Source organism: Sander lucioperca, chromosome 6 (genome assembly GCF_008315115.2).
Source record: "Sander lucioperca isolate FBNREF2018 chromosome 6, SLUC_FBN_1.2, whole genome shotgun sequence".
Taxonomy (NCBI): Eukaryota; Metazoa; Chordata; class Actinopteri; order Perciformes; family Percidae; genus Sander; species Sander lucioperca.
Window position 1 is genome coordinate 5,063,329 of NC_050178.1, and position 26,032 is coordinate 5,089,360.

Below are 26,032 nucleotides of genomic sequence, written 5' to 3' on the forward strand. Positions count from 1 at the left end.
TAAACATCAGTATTCCCAGTTGTTACCTTTTTAATATATGTATGTTATGACGTAGACCTTGTTTACGACCCATTCAAGAGTGTCGGTTCGGGTACACTTGAACTCAAAGGTTCTTCATCTGATAGAAAAAAAGAAAAAGAAAAAAAGATCAATAGCCCAGTATAATGAAATTGGTTATCAGTAGGGATGTCCAGATCCGATCACGTGATCGGAAATCGGGCCCGATCACGTGGTTTCAGACTCGATCGGAATTGGACATTACCTCCCGATCAGGACTCGGATATATATGTATATATATTCTCATTATTTTTTAACACATCTATAGTTATGCGGTGGCACAGAGTTAGACCCTTTTGACTCCACACAGAAACAGCAACGCGTGCGGCATGACATCACTTTGTTGCAGAGACGCTATTGGTTAAATACCGGCAAAGTAGAACACGGAAGCAGCTTGAAGCAGAAAGCGCGAGTATATCTGCGGTCTGGAGGTATTATAAAGTTGATGACAACAACATTGCCATAGCAAACTGTGAGATATGTAACAGAAGTGCTCTGTTTGTTAACAGAGTTGTTGAATGTTAAAATAAGGTGAATTAAATAAAAAATAAGGAACATCCTGTATCTGTTTTTTCGCTCTTCTTTATTCTTTTTTTATATATTATAGAAGTATCGGATCGGGACTCGGTATCGGTAGATACTCAAAATCAAATGACTCAGACTCGGACTCGAGGGCAAAAAAACCTGATCGGGACATCCCTAGTTATCAGGCTTTCCAAAGTAACAAAGAAATTCTATGTAAATTGCAGTAATTAATATTGTATAAATGTTGTATTTGCATATTTACTATGCACTGCCCTTTACTACCTGCATCTTTTTAGTAAAAGTGCTGTAAATAAAACTATTGTATACATTACATTAGTGGTATATAATGTAAATTTGCTATCATTAAGTTTTTTCCTGCTGCTGCTTCATAAGCTTGTCTTATATGAATTGTGGTAGCTGGACAGTAAGAAAACTCTGTTTAGGGACTGTTCATTTTTTATTAAAGGGGTTACCGGAGGAGTTTTGGGATCTTTAGTCAAAATAGACCTGACCCTCCCTTCGCCAGCAATACATTTTTCTATGACCCTCCAAAATGATCGGGGAAAAAAGGCATGACCCTCCCCAACAATTTATTGATGCCTTCTGTACTGGTTTGAGCTTGGCATAGATGTACAGATAGCCACTGTTTCTTTACAACCATGACATACATGACTTAACCTCTGCTTTCTCATCTTACACATCACACTCCACTGTTATGGTGGCCATTTCAGTAGATTTACTCACTAACATTGTTGTGGAAACACAATAATCATGGAAACTAAATGCACACTTCCTGCATTACTGCATTACTACAAATACTACGTTACACCTCTAGTAAACTAGTATTCACATGAAATAAAACAATAAAACATTAAGACCAACAAAGCACACTGGGTAATAACAAATTCAACACATTAACTGGTTGCTATGGACTCGTCACTAGGCTTCCTCAGTCATTGTATATTTTAGCATATAGGTAAAGCTGCCGAAGCTGAACATTATCTAAAATTCCATTTCTCAGACGAGCGTCAATTTGGGAGTTTGCATGCTACCACTCCTTCCTTCTCAAATGCCTTGAAAAGGCTGTCGTTTGCACATTTCCAAATCACCGGGACCCAGGCGCGGAGCTGTGGGTGGCATTGACACCTGGCCCGCCCAATCAGAAATTCAAAGTTCACAACAACCGGATTGCTGTTGTGGCCAACAACTGGAAACTTTATACATTGTTTGTCTGCTATTTAATTACTAAATCCACTTCTGAGACTCTTTTTATGCGAGAAATCAACTATGTAGAGCTCAAATATGGGCCGTTTTACGAAAATTTATGGCTAATTGCAAATTTGGTCTGACTGTGTCGGAGTTCAGAAGCTCCACAGTCTGACGTGACAGCTGGCGGGTGCCTGCCGGAGTTGCTGGCTTGCCGCCCGGCCTGTCCACCTTCACAGACCCGCTGTGAGCTGGCTGGAGCTCTCTCAGGAGACTCGCGGACAAGAGGCGTTTATTTCTCCGATCGTTTGTTTAAATAACTCAACGCACATATCCATTATAAGATTAACTGGAACCTGTGGTTTTTTGAAGTTATAATGCTCCACAAGAGATTGCTGACCGGGCTGTAACTCGCACACACGCGGCCACGGAGCAGGCAGAGGAGAGGGAGAGCAGCGTCTGACAGGGCAGAAAGATACCCATCTCCCTTTGACAGTCTTGTAAATAAATTTTAATATGTATATTAGATCTGTCTGTCTGTCTTCCTCTGTCATAGGCGCCGACACGAACACACGCCTATTAACTCGATAATAAAGCCGTAAAGTAGGCTATCTTTCAACTTAGGACAGCGCCACTTCTCACAAATACAGATAGGATTGGAGATGAGAAGTTTAACTGACATGCTCCACGTAGCACCAACTGCAATGTTTGATTTTAAATGAATGTAGCCTACTGGCAGTCTGGCACACGTGGATGCTCAGTATTTTCCGTGGGTACTCGAGCTCAAGGCAACGTTAAACCTTTGAGCTAGTCAGATTCATTATATTCCATCTTCATGTCAGTGACGATACTTTGGCAACCGGTGGCACAGTTAGCTATAGGGTTGCATTCTCAAAGAAAGCAACTCCAAACTCGTGTTGCTGTCATGTTGCAATTTTTGTTGGGCCAGTCCCATCTGCTAGCGATGGGGGGCCAAGACTGAGAGCTACATGGAAAAGTATGCACCAAACAAGCCACTTTCAAATTTTTGTTTTCATGAATACAAAAGTTGGGTGACACCCAAGAAAGTATTGATTTAGCTGTTCTAACTTGTGTATTTTCAGGTCCTGACTGCATAGAAGTGGTAACAACATTAAATGCAAAGCAATCCAGCCAAAGGCGAAGTACAGTCCCTGATTTCAGTGCAGCAATTTTCTGCCCTGAGAAATGAATGTATAATGTTGCAGTTAAGTAAGATATTATTACCATTCACTACGTACAAGCAATATGATCAAATTTAGCGAACAATACAATGACCAATGAAGTTGATTTTGAAATGTATTTTTTGCTTACCATCGTAAATTGTTATTTCAGCACATGTAGCGATTATCTGTCACATAATGATATCTAATTACCGTCACGTTTTACTTCATGTTTAAAAGTATTGTAAGGGGCAAGATACTGCCCTATCTGAGGGGCAGTTTCAGTTTCCCTGTCACACATTTTCACCCAGAAATGTTAAGTGAGGATCTTTCACTTTTTCCCCCCAACTTATTTCCTTTGAACCCTCCTGAAATGAGCCTCCACTGCACTGCTATTTCTTGCTAATTCTCACCCCAGGCAGATGATAATAATAGTGCTTCACAGACATGACTCACTTCTCATGACAGAGAGGGCGGCTCAGAGTGAGACTGTCCATGCAGATATGACAATTTCACAACTATCCACAAACTGAAATAATATACTTATATACTGTTAGTCATGTCGCTGCTGAATACCACTAAGTCCTCAATAAATGCATGTTTATTTATGTGCTGAAATAGCAAAAAGGGGGTCCTTGCTTCAGCCTCACTTAGGATGCAATTTTTACTTTGATTTAGATTTAGCACTTTTACAGTTTACAGAACTGAAAGTAATTGGTGAGTTTTCTATATGAATAAAATGAACAATGTCCAATAAATGCCCTGAGACAGATTATTTCTAGTAGAACCATGAATGAACTCTACTTAGAGTATCAGAGGCGATTTAAGAATTTTTTCTTAATGAGACGGCTTGACTCAGGGTCACAGTGGACTAATGAGCAGAGGCACGGCACAATTTGTGTGTGTGTGTGTGTGTGTGTGTGTGTGTGTGTGTGTGTGAGATGTTTAGGTCTTTGAATGAGATGATGTGTGTCTATAAAACAGAGTGTACATGTATGTCTGTGTTTGCTTCATATATTGGGAAGTACGTTCTGAATATTTCTTGAGGCAGGATGGTGGTTTATCCTGTAATAATGTCAATGCATTGCATGCACAGTTCACACACAGCTTTTACACCTTTTAGAAAATGTAATTTATTAGCTACTAGAGGGCAGACAAACTCCCAAACAAGTATGACAGACACACACCACTAACATAGTATAACCATATAAATAGAATGAGAGTAGAATGGACATTCCCATTCAAATCAACCTAGCACAATGGTCAGAGCGGCGGACATTTTTATTTCTACCAAATTAACGCATTTGCCGAATTAGCTATGAGCATTTCCTGTTTACAATACACCCATGATTTTACTGACTAGTTATCGCTGGATTACTGTTATACTGAAAAAAAACGTAGAAAAGTGATGATTCTCATGCAGGTTTTGGTGTTATAAGAAGAAGAACCTTACTTGCCAGCATGAGCCAAGAGTCTCCAACTGCTGACAGTTTAGGTAAACGGGGCCACGTTCAGCATTGACAAAACGTAGCAACATGTTTTTTTAAACTGAAACGGGGGTGCGTTGAGTTTACAGACACGTTTCTGCTGATTGGGTATCACCTGTGATACAGCCAATAAACGAGAGATACACCCACCAAACGAGAGAAAACAAATCTCAACTCTCAAAGCCGTTGCATACTGCTTCACACCGTTCCGAGGAAATGGGTCGTTCAACCAGGAAACCGTAGCAAAACGGTGCACACCGCTTTGAGATTGAACGTGCCCCAGGCCAAAATAGACTAACTTCCAGACAAAACGTAGCAAAACGTTTATTTAAACTGAGCGTTGAACACCCTGCTGTGCACACAAGCCCACTGCCTTTTTACTACCACGAGTTTACATACATGTCACTGCTGATTGGATAACATCTCTGACACACCTACCAAACGAGAGAAAACATACCTCAAAGCTCGTTGCACACCGTTTTACACCGTTCCGATTAAACATGTCGTTCAACCCGGAAACCGTGGCAAAACGGTGCAGACCGTTTTGAGATTATGCGTGCCCCATGATTCACCTAGCCCTTTCACCTCTTACAGTATCCTTGCATAAATTGTATACATACTGATAAAGAACATCTCTCTTTTCTGTAAATCATTTTGTTGCCAAATGTTGCTTTTTCTGCAGAAGTGCCTGCTTTCTGCCTATTCATTGCAACTTCCTTATCCTCATAGAGCTGGATTGTGTGTATGGAAGAGAGTGAATTAAGGTAAAGCCCTCAGGCCTTTATGTGATTTTGAAGTGGGCTAACTTACAATATTTTCTGTATTTTCTGTTGCTCCAGTAGTAGAACTTTTATCTGATGACTTTGTGATACCTACAGTTGTTATCCAGCAGGTTTATGCAGACCTGAAGTTATAATGGAAGTTTTAGATGAGAGCTATGTTTAATTAAATTACATATTTATCACAGCTCACACATATATGCAGAATAATTGTCTGTTCAAAAGTTCATTCTCAATCCTGTACGGTGCAGATGACAAACCTGATCCTTCCCCATCTTTCATGTTTTAATCACATTTCCATTATCAGCTCCATCTATAATTTAGTACTTCTTTTATTTCTTTCTGTCCTCGTCTTTTCATATTCCACTCACCCTCTCTCATATGGTAGTGAGTGAATAGTGCAAGAGTGCCTCAGTAAGCAGCAAAGTCTTGTTAGGACCAATATGTTACCTCTGCCAACATCAATCCACTCACATTGGTTACACATTTGACACCAAAGACAGTTGACGTGGGGGTGCTGGATGTAACTTGGTATGCCTTTGACCTCTTGATTGGTTTTGCAAAAGGAGGGTTGAGAGTGATGGCTAGATAAAGGATGAGAGAGGTAGGCAGAGAAAAAAATCCATAAATCCATGCAATTACCTGAAAATCAGGTAAAAAAGAATCAGGCCAAATTAAATGGAAACATTCAAGATTCTCTTTTATAATTTTGACTCAAAGACATTTTGTCTGCTCCGATAAAGAAATCAACAGTATTACATTTTTAGGAAGTTAATATCAAAACTTGAGGTGACAAGGACATGAGTAAGAACATTTAGTAGAAAACAAGGGAACCATCATGGAAATATGATTGTTAGATGAAAGCAAAATCCTGACTAAATGAATAATTGATTCATTGTTTAAATCATTTATTTTTACTTATTTATTTTCCTCCAACTGACTCATCAGTTAATGGAATAATCATAGCAGCAAGTTTGACAATATCAAAGTTAAATGCTATAAGTACTTGAATCATATTTTACACATTGTGCACTAACTGAATAGTAGAACAAAAATGATCTCTCTCTGACCCCTCACGTGTGCTTTGGTTGTCTGTGCTTTCCTACCAGCCAGGTTGGGCCAGCACAGGTGACTGGGCGGGTATACTGTATTACATCATCTATCTAACTCCTAAATGTGCCAGATGATATCATTAAGGTAGAACCGTAATATTTCAAATTCCCATATTCTGCAGAAGTGGTAGACAGTTTGTGCACATGAAAGCATCATCTTCAGTAGCACAAACCACAGGTGGGACAAATTTAGTTAACGAGACATCAGTTCCATTATGTGTCCCATTAAGCATGCTGGTGAGCCAGCATGGAAAATACCAGGGCCCATTACACCTGCGCATTACGGGTACAACATGCCACGTCTATTGATTGAGATCGAAAGTCATTCATTCCAATAGAGGGTAAATTAGGAACACCTCTTTGTGGCCATCATTGAATTTTCTAAAACGTGACAAAGTTGTGTCATCACAACAACTGAAAGTAGAGGTAGGATTGTTACCATTTGCGGTGGTTGGTGCAGAAACAAGAACAAGAACGTTGCTGTCTTTTTACCCATGAACAGGAATAATTTTATTCAAAGCAACGCACGACCAAACCGGACATAATGCTACTGGAAATTAAATCCCCGGGTCTCTGCAGTGATGATAGATGAAAATTAAAGATTTAGTATCTTCTCCAGGTGTAAGCCTGGAGGGTATCATATAAAACGAGACGTTTATGGAGAAAGAATAAAGATGTAGTGTGTGTGTGTGTGTGTGTGTGTGTGTGTGTGTGTGTGTGTGTGTGTGTGTGTCCTGCAGTTAATCTTGCATACTACTGCCCATCCTCGTATGTTTTGTGCACCTCTATGACTGTATGCTCAAGGTTGTCATGGTTGTGGTGATTCAGTTCATGACTTTTGAAAAACCTATTTTATTGACAGTTTTACACCGTCATTGACTGCTGACTCCTGACTCCTCTTAACCGGCCGCTAGTGGCCACAAGTATCAACAACTGGTTCTGTTTGGCTGTGGCCGTAGAAAAGCGCTATATAAATTTAGTCCATGCAGTCCATTTATATAGCAAGAGGCATTTGTGGAAAACAGCTAGGCTAAAAACAAGCCTTACCTAATCTGTTTTGGCTCAAAAACTGACATCCATAAAAAAGTTTGGTCTCATTTTGAACCAAAGCATCTGCAGATTAATTTCATACCTGATATGTTATGATCCACTAAAGTTAGACACGATTCGAGATAAATAAATCCTTGTTTTTGTTATCTTCGCCGCCATCTTAACCCTTGTGTTGTCCTCCCATGCCAAAATTGATTTAATTTAACACATTTATGTAGCATTTTTTTCAACGTTTTTTGCGCTTTTCTTCCCACTACCACCAGTATACACTTATACCAACTTGTTTCCACTATTTTTAATAGTTCTCACTTTGGGATTTTATAGTCAATAAACCATGTATCGTTTATGAATTTTTATCTAATTTTAGAGTTAAAAAATGCAAAAAAGTATACATTATTATGACTAATAGTTAAGATCAGGGGATGTTTATGGACAATCACAAACTGTCAAAGTTTAGTCAAATTGATTAAAACACCCAAAAGTCAATGATAGTATTGAACTGATCCTTACTTTTACTTGTGAAGAACGTTTCATGGAACCATCTGTGTTACTTTTTGGCAATTTGGTTGAAAGAAACCCACATTTCTGATGTAGAAACTTTGAAAATGGGTCAAATTTGAGCCGAGGACAACAGGAGGGTTAACTATAAAGCTGCTACGGGAGCCGGTAGAGGTAAAAGTAGGGAGCGAGTGGTTTTTTTCAGTGATGGCAAAGCTGGAAATAGGACAGTGGCGTGAAGCATTGCAGGGTGGCAAGTCCACGAGCTACTGCGCGCACCTAGCAGCCACCGGTGGGGGGCTCAATAGGGAGTGTAGAAAACAGGGACAGCTGTTTTGACGTGCACAGTGTATTTTGGCTTCAACGACAATTGAGTGAGCATGATTAAACTCTCCTTTGTTTGAGAGGGGAGAGGGAGACACACCTGTCAGAGATCTGCACTCTACTGAGTGCACTTTTCTAGTTTAGACAAAAGAAGCATTGTCTAAATGTTAACTATTTTTTCACAATGAACAGTTTTATATAGATTCATACAGATATTGTGGCAGTGGTGAGGAATACGGAACAATGTGAGTGCTGCCACCTCATCACAGAACACCTGTGCCAGTCCTCTTTCCTGTTAACATTTTTGGAGGATCAATTAGCTTACATCACCTACATCACCAACTGCTGAAAGGTTTGAAAATCTACCCAGTAGATTTTTGCTGTTTTGAAAACGTTTCTGCTCAGCAGCAGTGATCAGTGGTCCTGATGCAGAGTGCATCAAGTTGAAGCTCCATCTGCCAACATTAAAGGTCTCTCATCGATTTGGCTCCCAGTTGATTCCTGGCATAGCCATCAAACCCCCTCAATACACACATTTAGAAAATCATAAAATATACAATAGTTTGACCACGAACATATAGCACTGACCGAAGGATACAACACACATTTGTTGCTGTAAGTATAAGTCATTATCACAGTTTTTGGCTTTACAGGCCCACTGTACACAGTAAACCAGACCTAAGCCTTTCAAGTGTGTAAGTAAAACTCTCAAAAACCCTTTATTAGTTACAAATTGGAACAAAGCTCACTGGACCACAGGGAACCCCTTTCTAGGGCTAAATGTGGGCCAATAATCATAGTCATTCTTCAAGTCTTTAAACTCTCTGCCTGGATGCCATGGTTATATTCATACGGAATGATACCCATAATAAAAAAAAAAACATTCCTCATTCTGCAAAAAACAGCAGGAACCAAAATTCTTTCAGTGATCATATTTGAATGTAAAACAAGTTTATACTTACTGCTAGTTGAGATATTTCAGAGATGTTTTATATGACCAAAGAAACCGTTAACACAGCGGTAACAGATGGTGATGTTTTGCCAAGAAAGGGTTGGCTTCTGTTAAAACAGCTTAAAATTAAGTTTTCAGTAGATTTATTATTTTCCTGTCATACTCTGAAAAGAATAACCAGCAGTGTTACAAATACAATCTTACAGTGTTCCAAGTGATTAAAAGTTGAGTCTTATACCTCTGAGAAAACAATCCTACAGCTTTAATACCTCTGATTAGTTAAACGTGTTACTCTCTTTTGAGTTTGTGAAGATAAGAATCTGTAAGCACCACCTGACGATGACCTTACTATCTTGCCACCACAGGCCATCATCATTCATTTTGAGTAAATCTCAGATTTAGAACTTTATAAGGTGATAATCAGTACAGCTAGTTGTGGTTCCCCCAAGTGGCCAACAAACAAAAGAAAAAATAATGTTGGCTTAAATGTTTGGCTCTTACCCTCTCTTAACAAATCAAAAACAAAAAGTTGTTGTTTTTGGCATTAATGAAACAAGGTGATGAAACAAAAGTCATTAAGATGTGTCTGGAAATCTTCTTGGACAGATACTGCTGGTAACTTGAGGCCAGATAGATGAGGAAATTAAAAAAAGGAGAGTTGGCATGATACTGTTTCCCAGAGGTAGTGTAAACCATTCCCTATGATCAGCGAAGCATCACACAAAAAGATAATGGTAAGAGAGAGACATCAGAGTGACATCAGAGTGTATGCTTGTTAGTAATGGCCAATATCCATCTGCTCAAGATATACTAATATTGATAAAAAAATATATAAATTCTGCATCTTGGTATTTTGCTATCATGTGTCTGAAAACATCAGTATTGCCATTTGTAGCTCCCAGCAGGATTGAGAAAGAATAGTCACCAGGGTGCTTGTCATGTTTGAAACACATTTGTCTTAGGGACTGTTCGTTATTCATTTCAGGGGCCACCGGAGGAGTTTTGAGATCTTTAGCCAAAATAGACCTGACCCTCCATTCACCAGCAATACATTTTGGATGACCATCCAAAATGACATTGGAAAATGGGATGACCTTCCCCAATAATTTATTGATGCCTTCTGTACTGGTTTGCACTTTGCAAAGACATACAGATAGCTATTGTTTTTTTTACAGCCATGACATACATCACTAAACCTCTGCATTCTCATCTTACGCATCGCACTCCTCTGTTATGGTGTGGTGGCCATTTCAGTAGATTTACTCATTAACATTGCTGTGGAAACACAATACGCATGGAAACTAAATGCACACTTCCTGCATTACTGCATTACTTCAAATACTAAGTTACTCATCTAGTAAACTAGTATTCACATGAAATAAAACAATAAAACATTGAGACCATTCAGCAAAGCACACTGGGTAATAACAAATTCAACACTGGTTGCTATGGACTTGTCACTAGGCTTCCTCAGTCATTGTATATTTTAGCATGGGTAAAGCTGCCAAAGCTGAACATTATCCAAAACTCCATTTCTCAGACGAGCGTCAATTTGGGAGCTTGCATGCTACCACTCCTTTCTTCTCAAATGCCTTGAAAAGGCTGTCGTTTATATGTATATCACCGGGACCGAAAGGATATTTGAGTCGGGTATGGCTGCAGCCTGGAGACCTCCCGTCTCATGCCATCCCAGCTTGGTGCAGTCCGCAAGCTTTGACTTTTCAAAATAAAAGCTTATGTCTGGTCCGCCATGATTTCGTACGGTGTTTTGGATGTTTTTGAACTAAACAGTACGGCAATCATGCTAATGAATAAAATTATTTTTTCATCAGATGTCTTAGTTACAACACGATGGAGCTAGCTAAGCAGTTTTGTGTTTATATGTGCGAGCGGGATTTGTCCAGTTTGGGAAATCCCACGGTCTCTAAAGCTAAATAAGGAGGGACCCATCTGCTAGCGATAGGGGCCGAGACTGAGAGAGCTACATGGAGCCACATGGATAAATATGCACCAAACAAGCCACTTTGAAATGTTGCTGTTCTCATGAATACAAAAGTTGGGTGACCCTCCCCCCTAGGCTAAAACAAATTGGATGACCCTCCCCTCAACAAAGAATAAAAAGACATGACCAAACCCTATTTTCCTCCGGTGGTCCATTCCATAAATACCGAACTTTCCCTTACAGTGGAATATTATAACTATGTAAAAAATGCCCTAATTTTTTAATTGCTCAGTTTGTTCTTGGGGGAGACTCTAATTTAGCTGGATCCAGCCTGAATTAATGTGCCATTAATTTGTCAGTAATTCATATCTGTCCAGTGCAGGAGTCAGGCTGCAAAAGATTTAAATGTCATTAACAAGACATTATACCTCTAGATTATGAACTACATTCTGCTTGAGACAGAAATGTAGGTGTTAGAAATTGTATTGTTAACTGCTACTGTTAGACTTGAACCGAAAAGCACGACTATGAGACAGTCAGAGTTTGTAAGGAAAGTTCAGTTACCTTAACAGTTAAACTTAAACACAGGCAGAGTTAAAACCAGGATATAAGTCACACAGGCTAACAAATCAGAAGAGGGTCAGGCAGGCAGAAGGTCCGAAAAAGAGGCAAATAGGCTCAGAACAGGCAGATCAAGCATATATAAACTAAGTAATGCTGGAGAGCTTGGCAGTAACACACAAGACAATCTGGCAAGGGACTAATTGAGAGTAGACTCAGACTGGTATATATGCTGAGGGACTAATGAGAGAATGGGCTGCAGGCGAAATGACAGGTACAGTAAGTTGGTGATAAAGCAAAACCAGATGAAAACAAACTGTTAGTGGAATTCATGACAGAAATATGTTATTTTAACAGGAAAGTGTATTTGTATGCTGTGTTTCATTGTCTTGTGTTATTAAACATATAGCAGATATCCCACCCGTGTTAGTTAATTTGTTAACAAGATCAACGGTTGCATAAATCCCATGATTCACATGGTTTTGACTCATGTCTGGAGGTGTTATGGTGTAACTATTTCAAGTGTTTTGGAGTGACCACAAGGCAATGAAATGATCTTTCAAGTGCAAAGGTGAAAGACTTCAGCTTCAGACAACGCCTATGCAGCCACAATTAATAACAACACAAAACATCCAAAATGCGACAACAACAAGAAGTGCATTTATTGCATATATGCATATTCAGACAACAGGGCATTGGTAATTGTGTTACGCATCAAAGGTCTACCACAATGTCAGAAATAAAATAGCCAAGGTGCAGCCACAACAAGAAGTGCATTTACCCTGCCTGTCAACTGTGCTCATATGGTATAAAAGGAGTTGGCTATCATCACAATCTTAGCAATTATATTTCTATTGCAAACAAAAGTAACTTGTAGGCTTACTTGCCGGAAATATTTATGCTTCTTGTTGTTCCAACCAGATTCAGATAAGTGGGATTAATTCATGTTTGCACTACCGGACCGGCGTGCACTGTTGATGATTGAAGATTAAAATAATAGATGAGGCTATGACAGGTGCACAATATACAAACTACATAACACAACCTATAGTGCGAGAGCATGCACACCAGACACCCTCAAGCCGACGCACACAGACACATCGTAGGGTAAATAGTTAAATAGTTTATTGATCTCCAGTATCACCAGATGCAATTTAGATGTGATTCAATACAAACACAGAGGCCATGCTCTCCAGATGAATGGATAGGTTAAGCGTTGAAGTCAAAGTAGTAAAGCACTAGTACAGCACAGCACATTATGTTTCACTTGGAGTCATTCATGCCTGTCCACTTTGTAGTGGGACTGGTATAGCATGAAGAGATCAATAGAGGTATTTGTGATGGGGACAGTGAATAAGGAGTCATCGTAAGCCATTTCAAAGGCATGAGAACATTCCACTGTGGTTCTCTCTGTGACATATTTCAAATAAAAACGGACAAAGCAAAGTAGATGAATACTATCAATGCTCTTCTCAGTCTCAATCTTCATCCCTTCACTGTTCACTTCAAGTTCCATCAAAAACACAACAAACAGGTTTGAAATAGAGCAAAGGAAAAGCTGTTACTGAATGAGCCTGTGCTTTAGTATTATAGTAGTATTATAGTTTTTCTTCTGTCGGCCCACACAAACGTGTAAATGTGTTGATGTTCGTAATTTAGTTCTGGTGAGGCAATGTGCTGCTGTAACCATGACAACTACTCCGGCACATGCAAGGACACTACTCATTTCACTACCGGCTCTGTGTGGTCCGAACAACACAAACCAGCATTTAGGCATGTTTTCTTGGTGGAAATGGCACAATATCTCTCCAGTAATATCAGCCATCAGCACTATCGTCAGCAGTAATAAAAGAGCTGCACACAGCAAGCACCTCATGGCCAAGTGGGAATTTGTCAGGTGTGTATAAATGTTTTCCTGCCCGACACAAATACACGGAAGCACACGGTGTGCATGCAAAGGTGAGTTTATAAATTACAATGACCATGCTTTCGAAGATGAAGCTATGTAGCAACAATAACTGCACTCATGTCATTTAATTTTCAGTGTCCCTTCATTGCATTGCAAGATTTTGTGTTCCTTGGCCAACCAAAGCTATCAAAACTTGTTTGAGCACATACAAACATAGGCACAACTGCACTCTTTACCATGTGCAACTGATTTGGTGTAAGCACAGCCCTCACTTTCCTAACAATCTGGTGTGCCAACAGAATGCAGGATGGTTTTATGGGATCCCTCTAACACTGCAGCAGCTGCCCGACACTGCTGATGTCTCATCTGTTTGCTGACGTGTGTGTGAGTTCAGTGTGTGTAAGAGTATAAGCTGACATGATGGTATGCGGAAACATAGGGAGGTGGAAGAGTAAGCAGTATGACTGCCAGGCAAACACCAGCTGTGATGGTTGGATACGCGTAGAATCACTTTCCAGGCGCAGTGGATTGATTAGGGGAAAGGGAAAGCCATGATTCTCATAATCTTCACCATAAAGTCTGTATCTCATGCAGGCTTTCATTTCCTAAAACGCAGGGCTCAGAAACAGAATACTAGCATGTGGGAAGCTTCTGTTTCTACAGTGAATAATCAGTCTTCATTTTTTACAAAAGTGGCCCTGCCAAATTGAATAAAGAGATTAAATTGTTTTGATTAGCACTATCTTAAGCTGTAATGCCAGTCATAATTTATGGAGCTACAGATATTAAAGATATTGTACGTCAGTGTGCTGAAGTATGCATATATTCATGCGTATATACATACTGTATGTAGGCTATACATACATTTGGATATGCATGCAGACTATGCCCATGCATCAAAAATCATCAAAAATTTGGGTTTACCAATATTCTTTTTTGTTTTTACTTAAACATTTTACATGAACGAGCATTTTGATAAGAATTGTTTGTCTCTAAAGATTTGGGACTAAGATATAGTATGTAATGAGTTGGACATTTTACAGTACAAAAATGAATGTGTCACTGCTTTACTGGTGGCCCCACTGTAATGGAGACACTAGTTCTAAAATAACTTACGCATGTCATTGGCATTTCCTGTTGCTTAAAGGGTGACATAAATGCAAGATACCGATATGTTGTCGATAAGCTACTAGCAGGCAATTTCTCAGTGGGGCTCTAGACTGACTTGTCTGTATGTAACCTTTTCTATCTGGCTTTCATAACATATTAAATATGATGAATGAATTTTCATCTAAAAACTATGGAACAGTGGCTCTAATACGTTGATAAGAATTCATGCGCATTCACTGGATTAGTGTTATTAGTAGGAACTCAAGCAAGGCTGGGTACATATTGATTTTGTTCTAAATTATCCTGGTGATTGGTGTGTATACTGTGTGATACCTGATACTTCCGACAACCTGTCACATACAGTAAAGTGTGGAATCAGCTCTACTGGGAGGCCATTTGTCATAATAATAATCCTGTTATTGAATAGTTCATCTAAATACCTTTTTATGGACATAATCCAGAATTTAAGACCAAATGTGTCCTCTTATGATGCAATGCTATCAATCATGGCCCCTGTTTTGATTGGCAGCCAGCAGCCAATATTTTTATTTTTATTTATTTTACACAGGCGTAGATTCGGCTCCGTTACTACCTCTGCTGCCGGCTTAATGGTTGAACAATTCTGTCCCCCCATTCCATGTTCGTACCTTTTTTAATACAGAGCAGTGAGGCCGAATAACGAAGCTATAGTAAGGGGAGCCAAATTTGAATGGGTTGTTGAATCCCATGTTTTCTGATCTAGGCAGCCAACAACTGACTGGGTTGTCTTATTTCATAGTCTGTGGGTTGCAGGCACTTCAGAGACTCAAATGTATAAAAGTGTCAAATACGTGGAAAAACGAGAACAAAAAGTATGTATTTACCTTGTTACCTAAATACCCACAATAAGATATAACAAATAACAAGTTATGCCAATTATAAAGTTTTTAGGTAAAGAACTTCATTTTGAACTATGATTTTTTTGCCGTTATTGGATAGGACCACTGCGGTAAGGACTGAGCCTTAGTACGTGGGGCACATGCTCAACCAGGTGAACTGCCAGGTCGGCTCAGTTTAAGCTATGTTTTAATGAAACCTATTTTTTGGAGCTTAACCAGTTTTTATTGTGAGATAAGTAGTTTGTTGGCAACTTTAGGAGTGAATTTGTGAAAACTTTTCTCTTGAAGTAATATGAGCTCAGCATTTTGCTCCCTGCCAGTGTGTCTGAGCCAAGGATTTAGATAATGACTAGATCAGTTTCAGAAAGCTATCCAAGTACATATCCCTCCAACGATTTCTATTTCAAGTTATCTTTAGTGCTCTGCTTTTTTCTTTCCAGTATATGCAGGGTCATACTTGAGGGATTAGAAGGTTGCTCATTATATTATATATATATATATATATATATATATATATATATATATATATATATATATATATATATATATTATATATTTAATTTAGTCACAAATTTGAATCTAGAGTCAATATTAGGGTTGGGTATTGTTTGGTTTGGATACCGGTGCTAAAGCGGTACTTTTAAAATGGTACCGGTGCCTTAACGGTGCCTGAACTGAAAAGAAGGGTACTAAACAGTTGGCGACATTAAAGAATGGCTTGTTTATTGCTAAGGCCATATCGTCAGAATTAAATGTTTAATAATAATGTAATCACTATAACAATAACTTATTTCACTAGTAAATAGCTGTTGAATGACAGAAACAACCACCAGATGGGAAAGGGGCATTTAACAACAACTTTGAAAGCACCACGAGGCTGTAAATTACCAGTTTCATTGAACGCACCGTCTGTGTTTTTCCGACAACGGCAGCTGCAGATTGTTACATCCCGGTGTCTGAATCATCTACAGTGAAAGACAGACAAACTTTACACCGTTTAGCGTTAACTGTCAGCATTGTAACCGTGTTTAATCCAGCTACTAGCTAGCGGTAGGCTAACGTTAGCTGCTGTCGAGTGTAGTAACTAGCGTCACGTGCAGCAGTGTTTCTGTTGCCTGTAACGTCTGTTTCAGAGCATCAGAGAGAAGCGCAGACATATCAGTGGCACCAGAATGAGGCACCGAAATCCGCGTTGCTATTCCTGCTGCAGCAGGATGTGTTACGAGGAAGTACGGCAAAATAGTAGCCTGTTAGGCACGACGCAAAGCCGAGTGAAGTGAAAATAAATTAATAAATGGCGGCATGCGATTAATACGATTAAAAAAAATTAACGCATTATGCTCGACCCTTAATCGCATCACGATTAACGCGTTAATGCTGACAGCCCTACTTTTAAGAGGAGACACAGTCTGGCATCACTAGCTTAGCAATGATGTAATGTGTTTCGCTTGTGCTATGGGAGACCATGTAGAAAGAAATTGATTAGACAAAGAATGGCACCTTGTATTGGAAATGTATGAATCAGTCAAGAGCAGTGTTGGTGACACTACAAACTGCTGATGGGCATTCATTTAAAGCAAGATGTTTGATGGTGCTGAAGGAGGCACTAAGGTCTAAAAGGATACAGTAACAGGAACAGTAATGTGTGCTTGCTTGTATTAAAGGACGTAATGAAGTGTGTCTCTGCTATACTCTTCATAAAGTACTGTATAAGCTCGGTGCTCTTCCTCAGGCAGCACAGATTGATTTGACTGCATTGCATACATATCTAGATAGATGTCATGTTACAGGCTCTCTAATGTTTGTCTGGTGCTCTCAGTGTGCTGTTGTTAATTTGCATGCATCAGAATGAGCTTCCACTTGTTTCTCTGTTGTTTCTCACTGATGCTGTTTTTCCCCAGAATGTACGAGACATGAGTCTTTAAAATCTACACCTGTTTCTGTTCATCTGCTTTAATTGTTAGCTGCAGAAGTGAATCTGACAATGTACTGTAGGCACCAGATATATGAAAGGCTGTTTGCTCCCAATCTCTTAAACTACCATCACTTCCTTCGTATCTGACACATGGTGTTCTGCTTGATGTGCTGCATTGATTTTTCTTTAAGAATACGCAGTAGCTTAAAGATGCTCGTTGACAATTTTGAATGTAGAATTGTGGGATATAAATTTAGCATCCAGGTCACATAAATGTGTTGATACTGCCAGTGAGCACACGTAACACAGGATCACATACTGTTAATATTGGCTCCACAGCCAGAGTGCAGCAAGCATCATACTCTACAGAGCAAAGCAGTAAGCTCCACTGCTCCCTGTGAGGCTGATGACCTACTTTTCCACTCCAGGCGATGACTTACTATGCCGTATCCAGCCATGTAAAATTCCCCCATCGCTTTTTCACTCTGCATATGAAATAGGTTGGAGGGAGAGGGGAGCTGGCTGCCGTGCTGGCTGAAACACCTGTGCTACTGATGGTAGTTTGTAGACAGTCACCCACTAGAACCTGTATGTAGTGATACAGTAAGCTAATCTAGGTCTTTGTTCCCTGACTGGAAGCCTGAATCTGTGGAGTAGCTGCATGAAATAATTCAAAGACTGCCACTATCTGCAGGCTAACAAAAAGAGAATAGAGAAAGGCTGGGTGAAAAATATGAGATTGTTAGTTACAGCCTGCTGACAGAGGGCAATGGACTAGAACCAAGTGTGTTCCACTTAAAAATTAGTTTCTTGGATTAGCATGTGCACACACACACACACACACACACACACACACACACACACACACACACACACACACACACACACACAATAAAAAATGTAATAATTTAAGAATCGGAAAGTTCATCTTTCATCGAAACCTTCGTTTTTGGTGTATATTGACCATTATGTCCTCACAGAATAGACTTGTCTTGAGCCGTTTTCTCATATAAACTCCAGACAATGTCCGGAGTATCAGGTCCCAAAATCTTCTGGAGTTTCGCATGCGAACATGTAGCACGCAACAGGAGATTGTCCATATCAGATGTGTTCTCACCTACTAGAAATACTCCTTTTGGTTTATGCAAGGGTGGTGCCTGGGTAGAGCGTGCAGGAGGCAGGACATGACATGTATTACACCGCTGTCACATAGCCGTTCGCCGTCCTTGAATTTGTCTGGCGATTTCAGCATTGGCCCTTATCGGACAGAAGTTCCCGAATCTCATTGTCTCTCCAGATAGACATTTTCGTTGCCATCTTCATGTAAATCACTCTTTTTTGCCCTTGGATCTTTGTTTTTTTCCGCTTTCGTGCGAGCCGCGATAGAAAGGTCATCAACACACCCACTCGCTTGCCGTGATTTCTCCGCATAATGTGCTGCTCTATTCACACATGAGCTCAATTAGGGATTGCACGAGTTTGTACAAGGGAGCTAGCAGGTTAAAGGCTGATTGATGTCTGATCCAACTGATTCGGACATTTGCGTTCTCACATACATCTCTGCTGGCTAATGTCTATAATTTCAGGTTTGCAGTGCATTTGTGAAAGGGGCTTTGTCAGGTTGATTTCATAAGAATTATTCAGTTCAGCATTAAGCAGATGCACTCAATCCTTTAATGTATTAATAATTGTTTCTGCTGCGTTTGTGTGCTTCATGAGGTTCATGACTGCATTTCCAACCTTTACTGTCATTTTTGCTCTGTTTTGGTCACAACCACTGATGGAAATATCTGACTCTTTAGCTGCTAAATGCTCCACTATGTTCACCAGCTAGTCGCTACTTTGGCTGGCTTCCATTTGGTTGCTGGACAGGTAGTGCGCAGTGAATTTATAGAGCTTTTTGCAACTGCCTGTTCTTGCTGGAAACAATGCAAATGAGAGTGGTGAGAACAAACCAAAAAGGTTAAATTGAAACAACTTAAGTTCAACACTCTGTAGAGCTGAGAGGAACTAAAGAGTTGGGTGATAATTCTCTGTGGGTTTATCATTATATGCAGTATTACCTCACCTTTTAATGATTGAGCTAAGGAGTTAGTTGGTTGTAAAGATCATGCACAATAACTGTGAACTATCACTGTTTTCAGAAAACATATTAGAGTTGGCTTCCAATGGCCAAAATCCAACAATTTATTGAATACTAATGCTTCTGTGTCTTGTTAAGTTATTGTGCACATTTGTCACTAAGTCATTATATTCAATTCTGATTTCACATTTAATAAAATGCTATTGAACACCACAGTAGTGAGTATATGTATTCCTGCTACAGCAGATCTTTACTGTATACATCAAATAATGTATGCCCAGATGAACTTTACATTTTGGGTCAGGAACAAAACTGTACTTAAAAATGACTCACGTCTGCTTGTGTCAGTCAGCTCTCTCAGTACATTGCCTCAGGGCTTTAAATAGCAACAGCCTCATTGTTGTGTATTTTGCCCATTTTCATCAACGCCCAGAGGAGGTTAACCTTTTAAATGGCTGTGAAAGCTAGTTGAATGTGAGCAGTCGTGATACCAATGTAGAGCGAAGGAGGAATCGTGTCTAAGCCAGGCAAGTGAGTCATTCTCCCATGGCAGTCACTTAGACAATAGATGGCCTATGATGCTGGCATACTGTATGCTGATGTGATGTGTTACATGTCTCCACAGAAGAAATGCCACAGCAGTGGGCTGTGTGACACAAAGATGTGAAACAGTGTTTGTGATTATAGGCCTCCCAAGGATGCTGAGATATTGTTTTGAAATAGCAGAATGGATTTATGACGTGTGTGTGTGTGTGTGTGTGTGTGTGTGTGTGTGTGTGTGTGTGTGTGTGTGTGTGTGTGTGTGTGTGTGTGTGTGTGTGTGTGTGTGTGTGTGTGTGTTAGTCAGTCAATCCACCACTTTGGTTCAGACTGAAATGTCTCAACTGTTAGCTGGATTGCCATGAAATGTTGTACAAACATTCATGGTCCCCAGAAGATTAAGCATTTGGTAACACCACTAGCAGGTCAAAATATTTGACTTTCATTTTTATCCAATGAAATATCTCAATATTTATTAAATGGATTGGAAGACCCTTAACATACATGCTAAACTAAGATGGTGGACATGGTTAACACCTGCCTAACGTCAGCATGTTAGCATTGTCACTGTGAGCAAGTTAGTATGCTGCTGCTAGCATGACTCTTAGTCTTGTTTTTTTCTTCAGAGTCAGAATGATACTGCTTGCAAATAAGAATTTAGTTCCACAGAGCGAGCTGAGTGTGTTTTGCCTGCAGCCAGATAGGGACCTCACTCAACTTGTCCAGTAATTAAATGTGCCAGGACAAGTTTAGTTTTTTTCTGTGAGACAGCTTTTTTAATTGCCCTTTTCTGGTTAGTTCCTTCAAGGCATGGGCGTACATTTCATCTAACACTTGGGGGGGTGGGGACAATAAACATAACATTTCTTACGGGCAATTGTTGAAGGGGACACAACTAATACAGCCGAGATAGGATAAGTGTAGTTGTGGAACTCCAGTAAGTAGGCTGGCAAACTATTCACTTTTAGAGAGTATTTTCTCTAATACAGATGATGCTGAACTGAGAACTAAGCCTCCTAGCAAGCAAGCTAGCTAACTAGCTGGCCGGCTAGCTATAATGTACTTTCTTTCTTTCTGTATTTCTGTAAATTAACCTGTAAAAATAATGCACTCATTTTGGTTTTAATGCCATAATTAGTAAAGGTTCTTCGGAAGTAACTGGGTCATTATTAGTGGCGAGGTGTGAAAGGTGTGTCTGCACTGGGGATGATGAGTTATAGAGTTTTCTATAAAACAGTCTGCCATCCTGACACTTGCTCATATTTGCATTTGCTTGCAGTAAAGCAAACCACTAATCCGCTTAAAGTGAAGTGATGCAGAAAGCAAGAACAAAACAAGTGATTGCCCGCTGCTCCTCACTGAATGCTTTGAACTTCATTGTCACTCAATGCTACACTCCGTTAGCCTCCGTTACCAATCTCGCTTTTCATTTTGCTCCTAGTTGCTGGACTTGCAGCAACTCTGTAATTATGTGCAAACTGGCAGATAACCTGTTATGAATAATCATGAATGTACCAGGCACTCGTGTTAGTTCTCATCCCACCACTTTTTCTCTTGACCAGTGCCCTCCATGCTCAGTCCGCTCACACGCTCACAGTTTCTCCGCATCGTCATCCTCCCCCTCCATCTCCTGCTCATTTGTCACTCTTGTCCACCTTTACTGTCAATGCCTCCTATCTGTCCGTTTGTTTAACTACCATTTGATGAAAGTGCTTTTTCTTCTCAAGCTTTCCTCCATATTGTCCTCTATGTCATTGTATTTTAAATTGTGATTAATTACTTTCAGGGTTATTAGTTTTTGATGGATATATGCTGCTTTGTCCCTGCTCAGTATCTCCACACCTTACAGGGTTAAGGTGGTACTGTGTCAGCTTTACCAAAGGGAATCTGTGCCCTTTGAGCTACACCAGAGCAGTTTTTACCTCCTCCCCATTGTATTCAGCTATTCTCAGCAAGTTTATAATGTGACTTATGTGGCCCTTAAGCTCATAAGTAAAGCATATGGATCAAATACAGGCCACAGGAGGTCTGGTGTCACTGATGCTTTTTACTACATTTCTTTTCAAACCAACTCCCCTCTAACTTGCCCTTGTCACGTCTTACTCTCCCTGCTAGTCTGGACGAGGACAAGAGGACGTAGACAACCTCTTGTCTCCTCTGAAAGACATGAGTCATGATCCCACTTTTATTTATTTTTTACCTGAAGACAAGTAGCCTCACTAGGGTTACACATGTGGAGGTACAAGCTATCTGCCACAGATCCAACACTCCTTCTTGTGGGGGTCCAGACAGAGTTTAGAAGATCCCTCACTGGCTTCCCACTCACAAACAAAGTACAATAGAGTAGGTCTGCAACTATAGCGATTATTTTAATTACTGATTATCATGTCGATTATCTCTTACGATTAATCATTTAGCCAATATGATGTCATAATTTGCTAAAAATGTCCAACAGTTTCCCAGAACAAAAGGCGTCGTCTTCAAATTGCAAACAGTCCTAACCCCAAATATAATATAGTTGATTTACAATGATATAAAACAGAAAACAGCAAATTCTCATGTTTGAGAAGTTGAAAATATTAGAATATTTGTAATTTTTGCCTGATAATTTAAACACTTAGTCAATTGTCAAAATTGTGTCTATGAATTTTCTGTCAATTTACTTATCAATTAACTCTGCAGTAAGTAGAAAGCAACAACAACAAAAAACGCGAGCATTTCACGTAGAGTAACAACGCTTCCTGCAGCTCTCTCTCTCTATGGCTCTCTCTCAATGACCTGTGATTGGCCAAAGTCTCCTGTCACAGCTAGATTGTCTTAAGCCTGACAACAGAGCCAAGCGGAGGTGCAGAAGTCTAACTTTCTGTCAGACCACTTGAATAACAATGTGCTGAAAGCTTAATATGGAATTTTTGCGCAATGATGCCAAAAATATAATGCCTACCACAGTTTTAGGGCGTTTTCACACATGAAAGTCCGAACCAAGGTCCGTACCAAGGTTCATGTTTTTGTTACATTGTATACATTTGATCCGGTAAGTTTTGGTTTCACACTGCAGTAATGCAAGCGCACTAAAGATCTATACGTGACAAAACTACGTTCTGCTGTCATCACATACGTGAGCTGCGTCTCCAGATACTTCTAATTGATTGGTTTGTAGACAGGCTTCCCCGTCCTCTCGTATCCTCTCTCTGTGTCGGAGTTTTTTCAGCTGACTGCTGCTCTCCCCTACTGTCGCGGCTCTTTTTGTTTTGTTGTGATGTTGAGAAGCAAGACACTGGAACTTTCTGGAGAATTTATTCAGAGACAAACGGAAACCTACACTGTACATTTACTACCACTTAACAAATAAACTGCTGATGTATTCTCTGCTCTGATAGCCGACAGCTGTCTGCTCTGAGCGCATTCACCGTCACTCTCACTCTCTCATGTAGCCTACACACTAAGCACCAAGCTATTCCTTAAAGGAGCTATTCCCCGGTCTTGTAACACAAGGAGAGCCTGCCAGAGCTTCTTCTATTTGGTCCGAAAGTCCGAACCATCCAAAAAATGCTTTCACACTGTAAACGAACCGGACCATGGTTCAGTTTGGTCCGGACCGAGACCACCTCTTTTGGTCGGACCAAAATTTGGTCTTATGATCCGGACCGTGGTCCGGGAGAGGTTTCACACCTCTAATTTTGGTTCGGATCAAACTGAAAAGTCCGAAAGTCCGGACCAAATGAGGTATGTGTGAAAACGCCCTTAATCAACTAAGTGTTTCAGCACTGTAACAGCCACTTGTTTATACAGTAGATCAGATATAGATTGACATGCGTGGCCTGGTTGACAGGAGGGGCGTAAAGTTTTATAATGATACAATATTATATTGATTCTTTGGACAACTGTACGATATTTGTTAACATCACAAAGTCTACCACGATACAAATTCAATTCAGGGGCCCTCGACCGATATGAGAGGATATCAAATGCCCATTTACTTTTGTACAATCAGTTCCGTTTATATTAACTCAAAAATCAACAAAAATACGATTTTAAAATGTTATTACTGAACTCTTCCAGCCATTTAAATGAAAAAAAACTCTTCTTTTTAATAAAAAGATTAAACATAAAGTGGAAATTTCAAAATAAAGTTGCATCTTTAAGAAGATATGTACCCGCGGCCCTTTTCTGCGTATCTCTCTCCCCTTTTCTGTCTATCTGCACTATCTAATAAATAAAACCTAGATATATTAATCGATGGTATTGAATCAATGATCATTGAATCGATATATTCAGCCAGATAAATGTATCGTTACATCCCTAGTTGACAGGTGATTGACCTGTGAGATTCTGTGTGGATGGTTGTGTGTTTTCCACAATCAGGATATCTCATCAGTCCATGAATGGAGGCTTTGTGTCATCAGCAGTGGGTAACTGAGACCCTGGCCAAGTTGTGGATGTGAGTGGACCTGTGAGTATTGGATGCGTTTTAGAGAGATGGTTCTCTTTTCTGTAGCCTGAGCACTTGTGGTCCTCATTCCTCATGCTACAAATCATGTTGTTATTAATGCTGTGTGTTCTGGCGCTCACTGAAAACCAACTCAGAAACAAGTATGAATAGTTAGGGTTGAAGAAACCGAAAGAGGTGGCATCATCTTCTCATTGCCAGAAAGGGATTCTGAGTCTGTTGCAATGACACAAAGAAAAGAGCTTGTCCCCCTGCCAGCACAGCACACAGACAACTCTTTGTGATACTAATTGGTGTTCATTGCTGCTTCAAAACTGTTGGTTAGATACATCTGTTCACTTAGAATATTCTGTAGATTTATTCATAATAGCTATACTGAATGTTTTTAGCATTAGTGTTTGATCTTCTCTGTTGGGTAGATTACTGTTCACTGATTACTCATGTCAATATTTGAGCTCCATGTGAGACAGTTTGAGTACTTTTTTGGCACATAAAACTGTATTATATCCTGTAATATCTGTAATATCCTGTGCAGCGGCTTTTTGTTCCCTTGTGATTAAGCGTTGTTTTGACTATCATGAATGTCAGTACCTGAATTAGCAATGTTTGGTGGTGTCCCATCGGGATAAATTAATGTCCTGCCTGTTTGTTATCATGAATAATTTGATAAGTTAAACTGTTTACCGAGTTTAAGGTAAGAGGTTTTTGCCCTCTCAGAGCAATATGAAACAGATTTCCCTAATGTGTTCAGAAGACTACAAACAGGTGCATCATTGTCCGATAATCACTCTTATTTACAGAGTCTATACACCCAAAAATATTTTTGGATTTATGGCTCAGCTCTTATCACACTTTGTATAGTTTTGTCCAGTAAGTAGCTAATAAAGTTCTGCAGTACTGAATATTTAATGTTCATATTACTGACTTGCTGACAACACACTACCTCATTAAATTTGCATTATTGTTGATTATAGTTTTCAGCCACACAGTGTTGGTCGGTCCACCACTTTGGTCCAGACTGAAATATCTCAACAACTATTTGATGGATTGCCATTAAAATGTGGTACAGACATTCATGTTTAATTTTCACAACTTTGGCGATCCCTTAATTTTTCATCTAGCGCCATTTATGACTACACACTTTTAAAACCAACGACATCCCCATCAGCCTCAGCTATACCTTGTGTGCTTATAGATGTTAGTATGCCAAGATGCTAAACTACTGTAAGATGGTGATCATGGTGAACATTATACCTACTAAACATCAGCACTGTCATTATGAGCATGTTAGCAAACTAATGTCAGCATTAGCTCAAAGCACCACTAGTGCACGAATACAGTATCATAGAGCTGCTAGTCTTCTTGTAGACTCTTAGTCCTGTTCTGCTATAACATGTCCCACCCAGTACATATCTTGGCCACAAGGTATCCTAACCCTTTTCAAAAATGTTTATATTATGTGTTTGCTAGAAG

At 39.7% G+C, this 26,032-nt stretch overlaps 1 protein-coding gene and 1 long non-coding RNA gene across 3 annotated transcripts in view; one reads left to right on the plus strand and one right to left on the minus strand.

The window, feature by feature from the left end:
- gnai2b (guanine nucleotide binding protein (G protein), alpha inhibiting activity polypeptide 2b) overlaps nt 1–26,032 on the plus strand; it is a 53,992-nt gene that overhangs the window by 5,272 nt on the left and 22,688 nt on the right. Inside the window, exon 1 of one of the 2 annotated variants that reach the window (XM_031301497.2) lies at nt 18,942–19,072. The exons of the other annotated variant lie outside the window; for it this stretch is intronic. Within the exon in view, the coding sequence (XP_031157357.1) occupies nt 19,057–19,072 (16 nt within the window). The 5' untranslated portion in view covers nt 18,942–19,056. Of the gene's footprint in view, nt 1–18,941; nt 19,073–26,032 lie in introns of those variants that run through there. 2 annotated transcript variants of the gene reach the window in all.
- Nucleotides 1,151–24,102, minus strand: LOC116051245. The gene is made up of 3 exons (XR_004105312.2): nt 24,090–24,102; nt 17,432–17,437; nt 1,151–1,231 (listed from the first exon to the last, which is right to left on the minus strand). It is a non-coding gene; the product is annotated as an uncharacterized LOC116051245 (long non-coding RNA).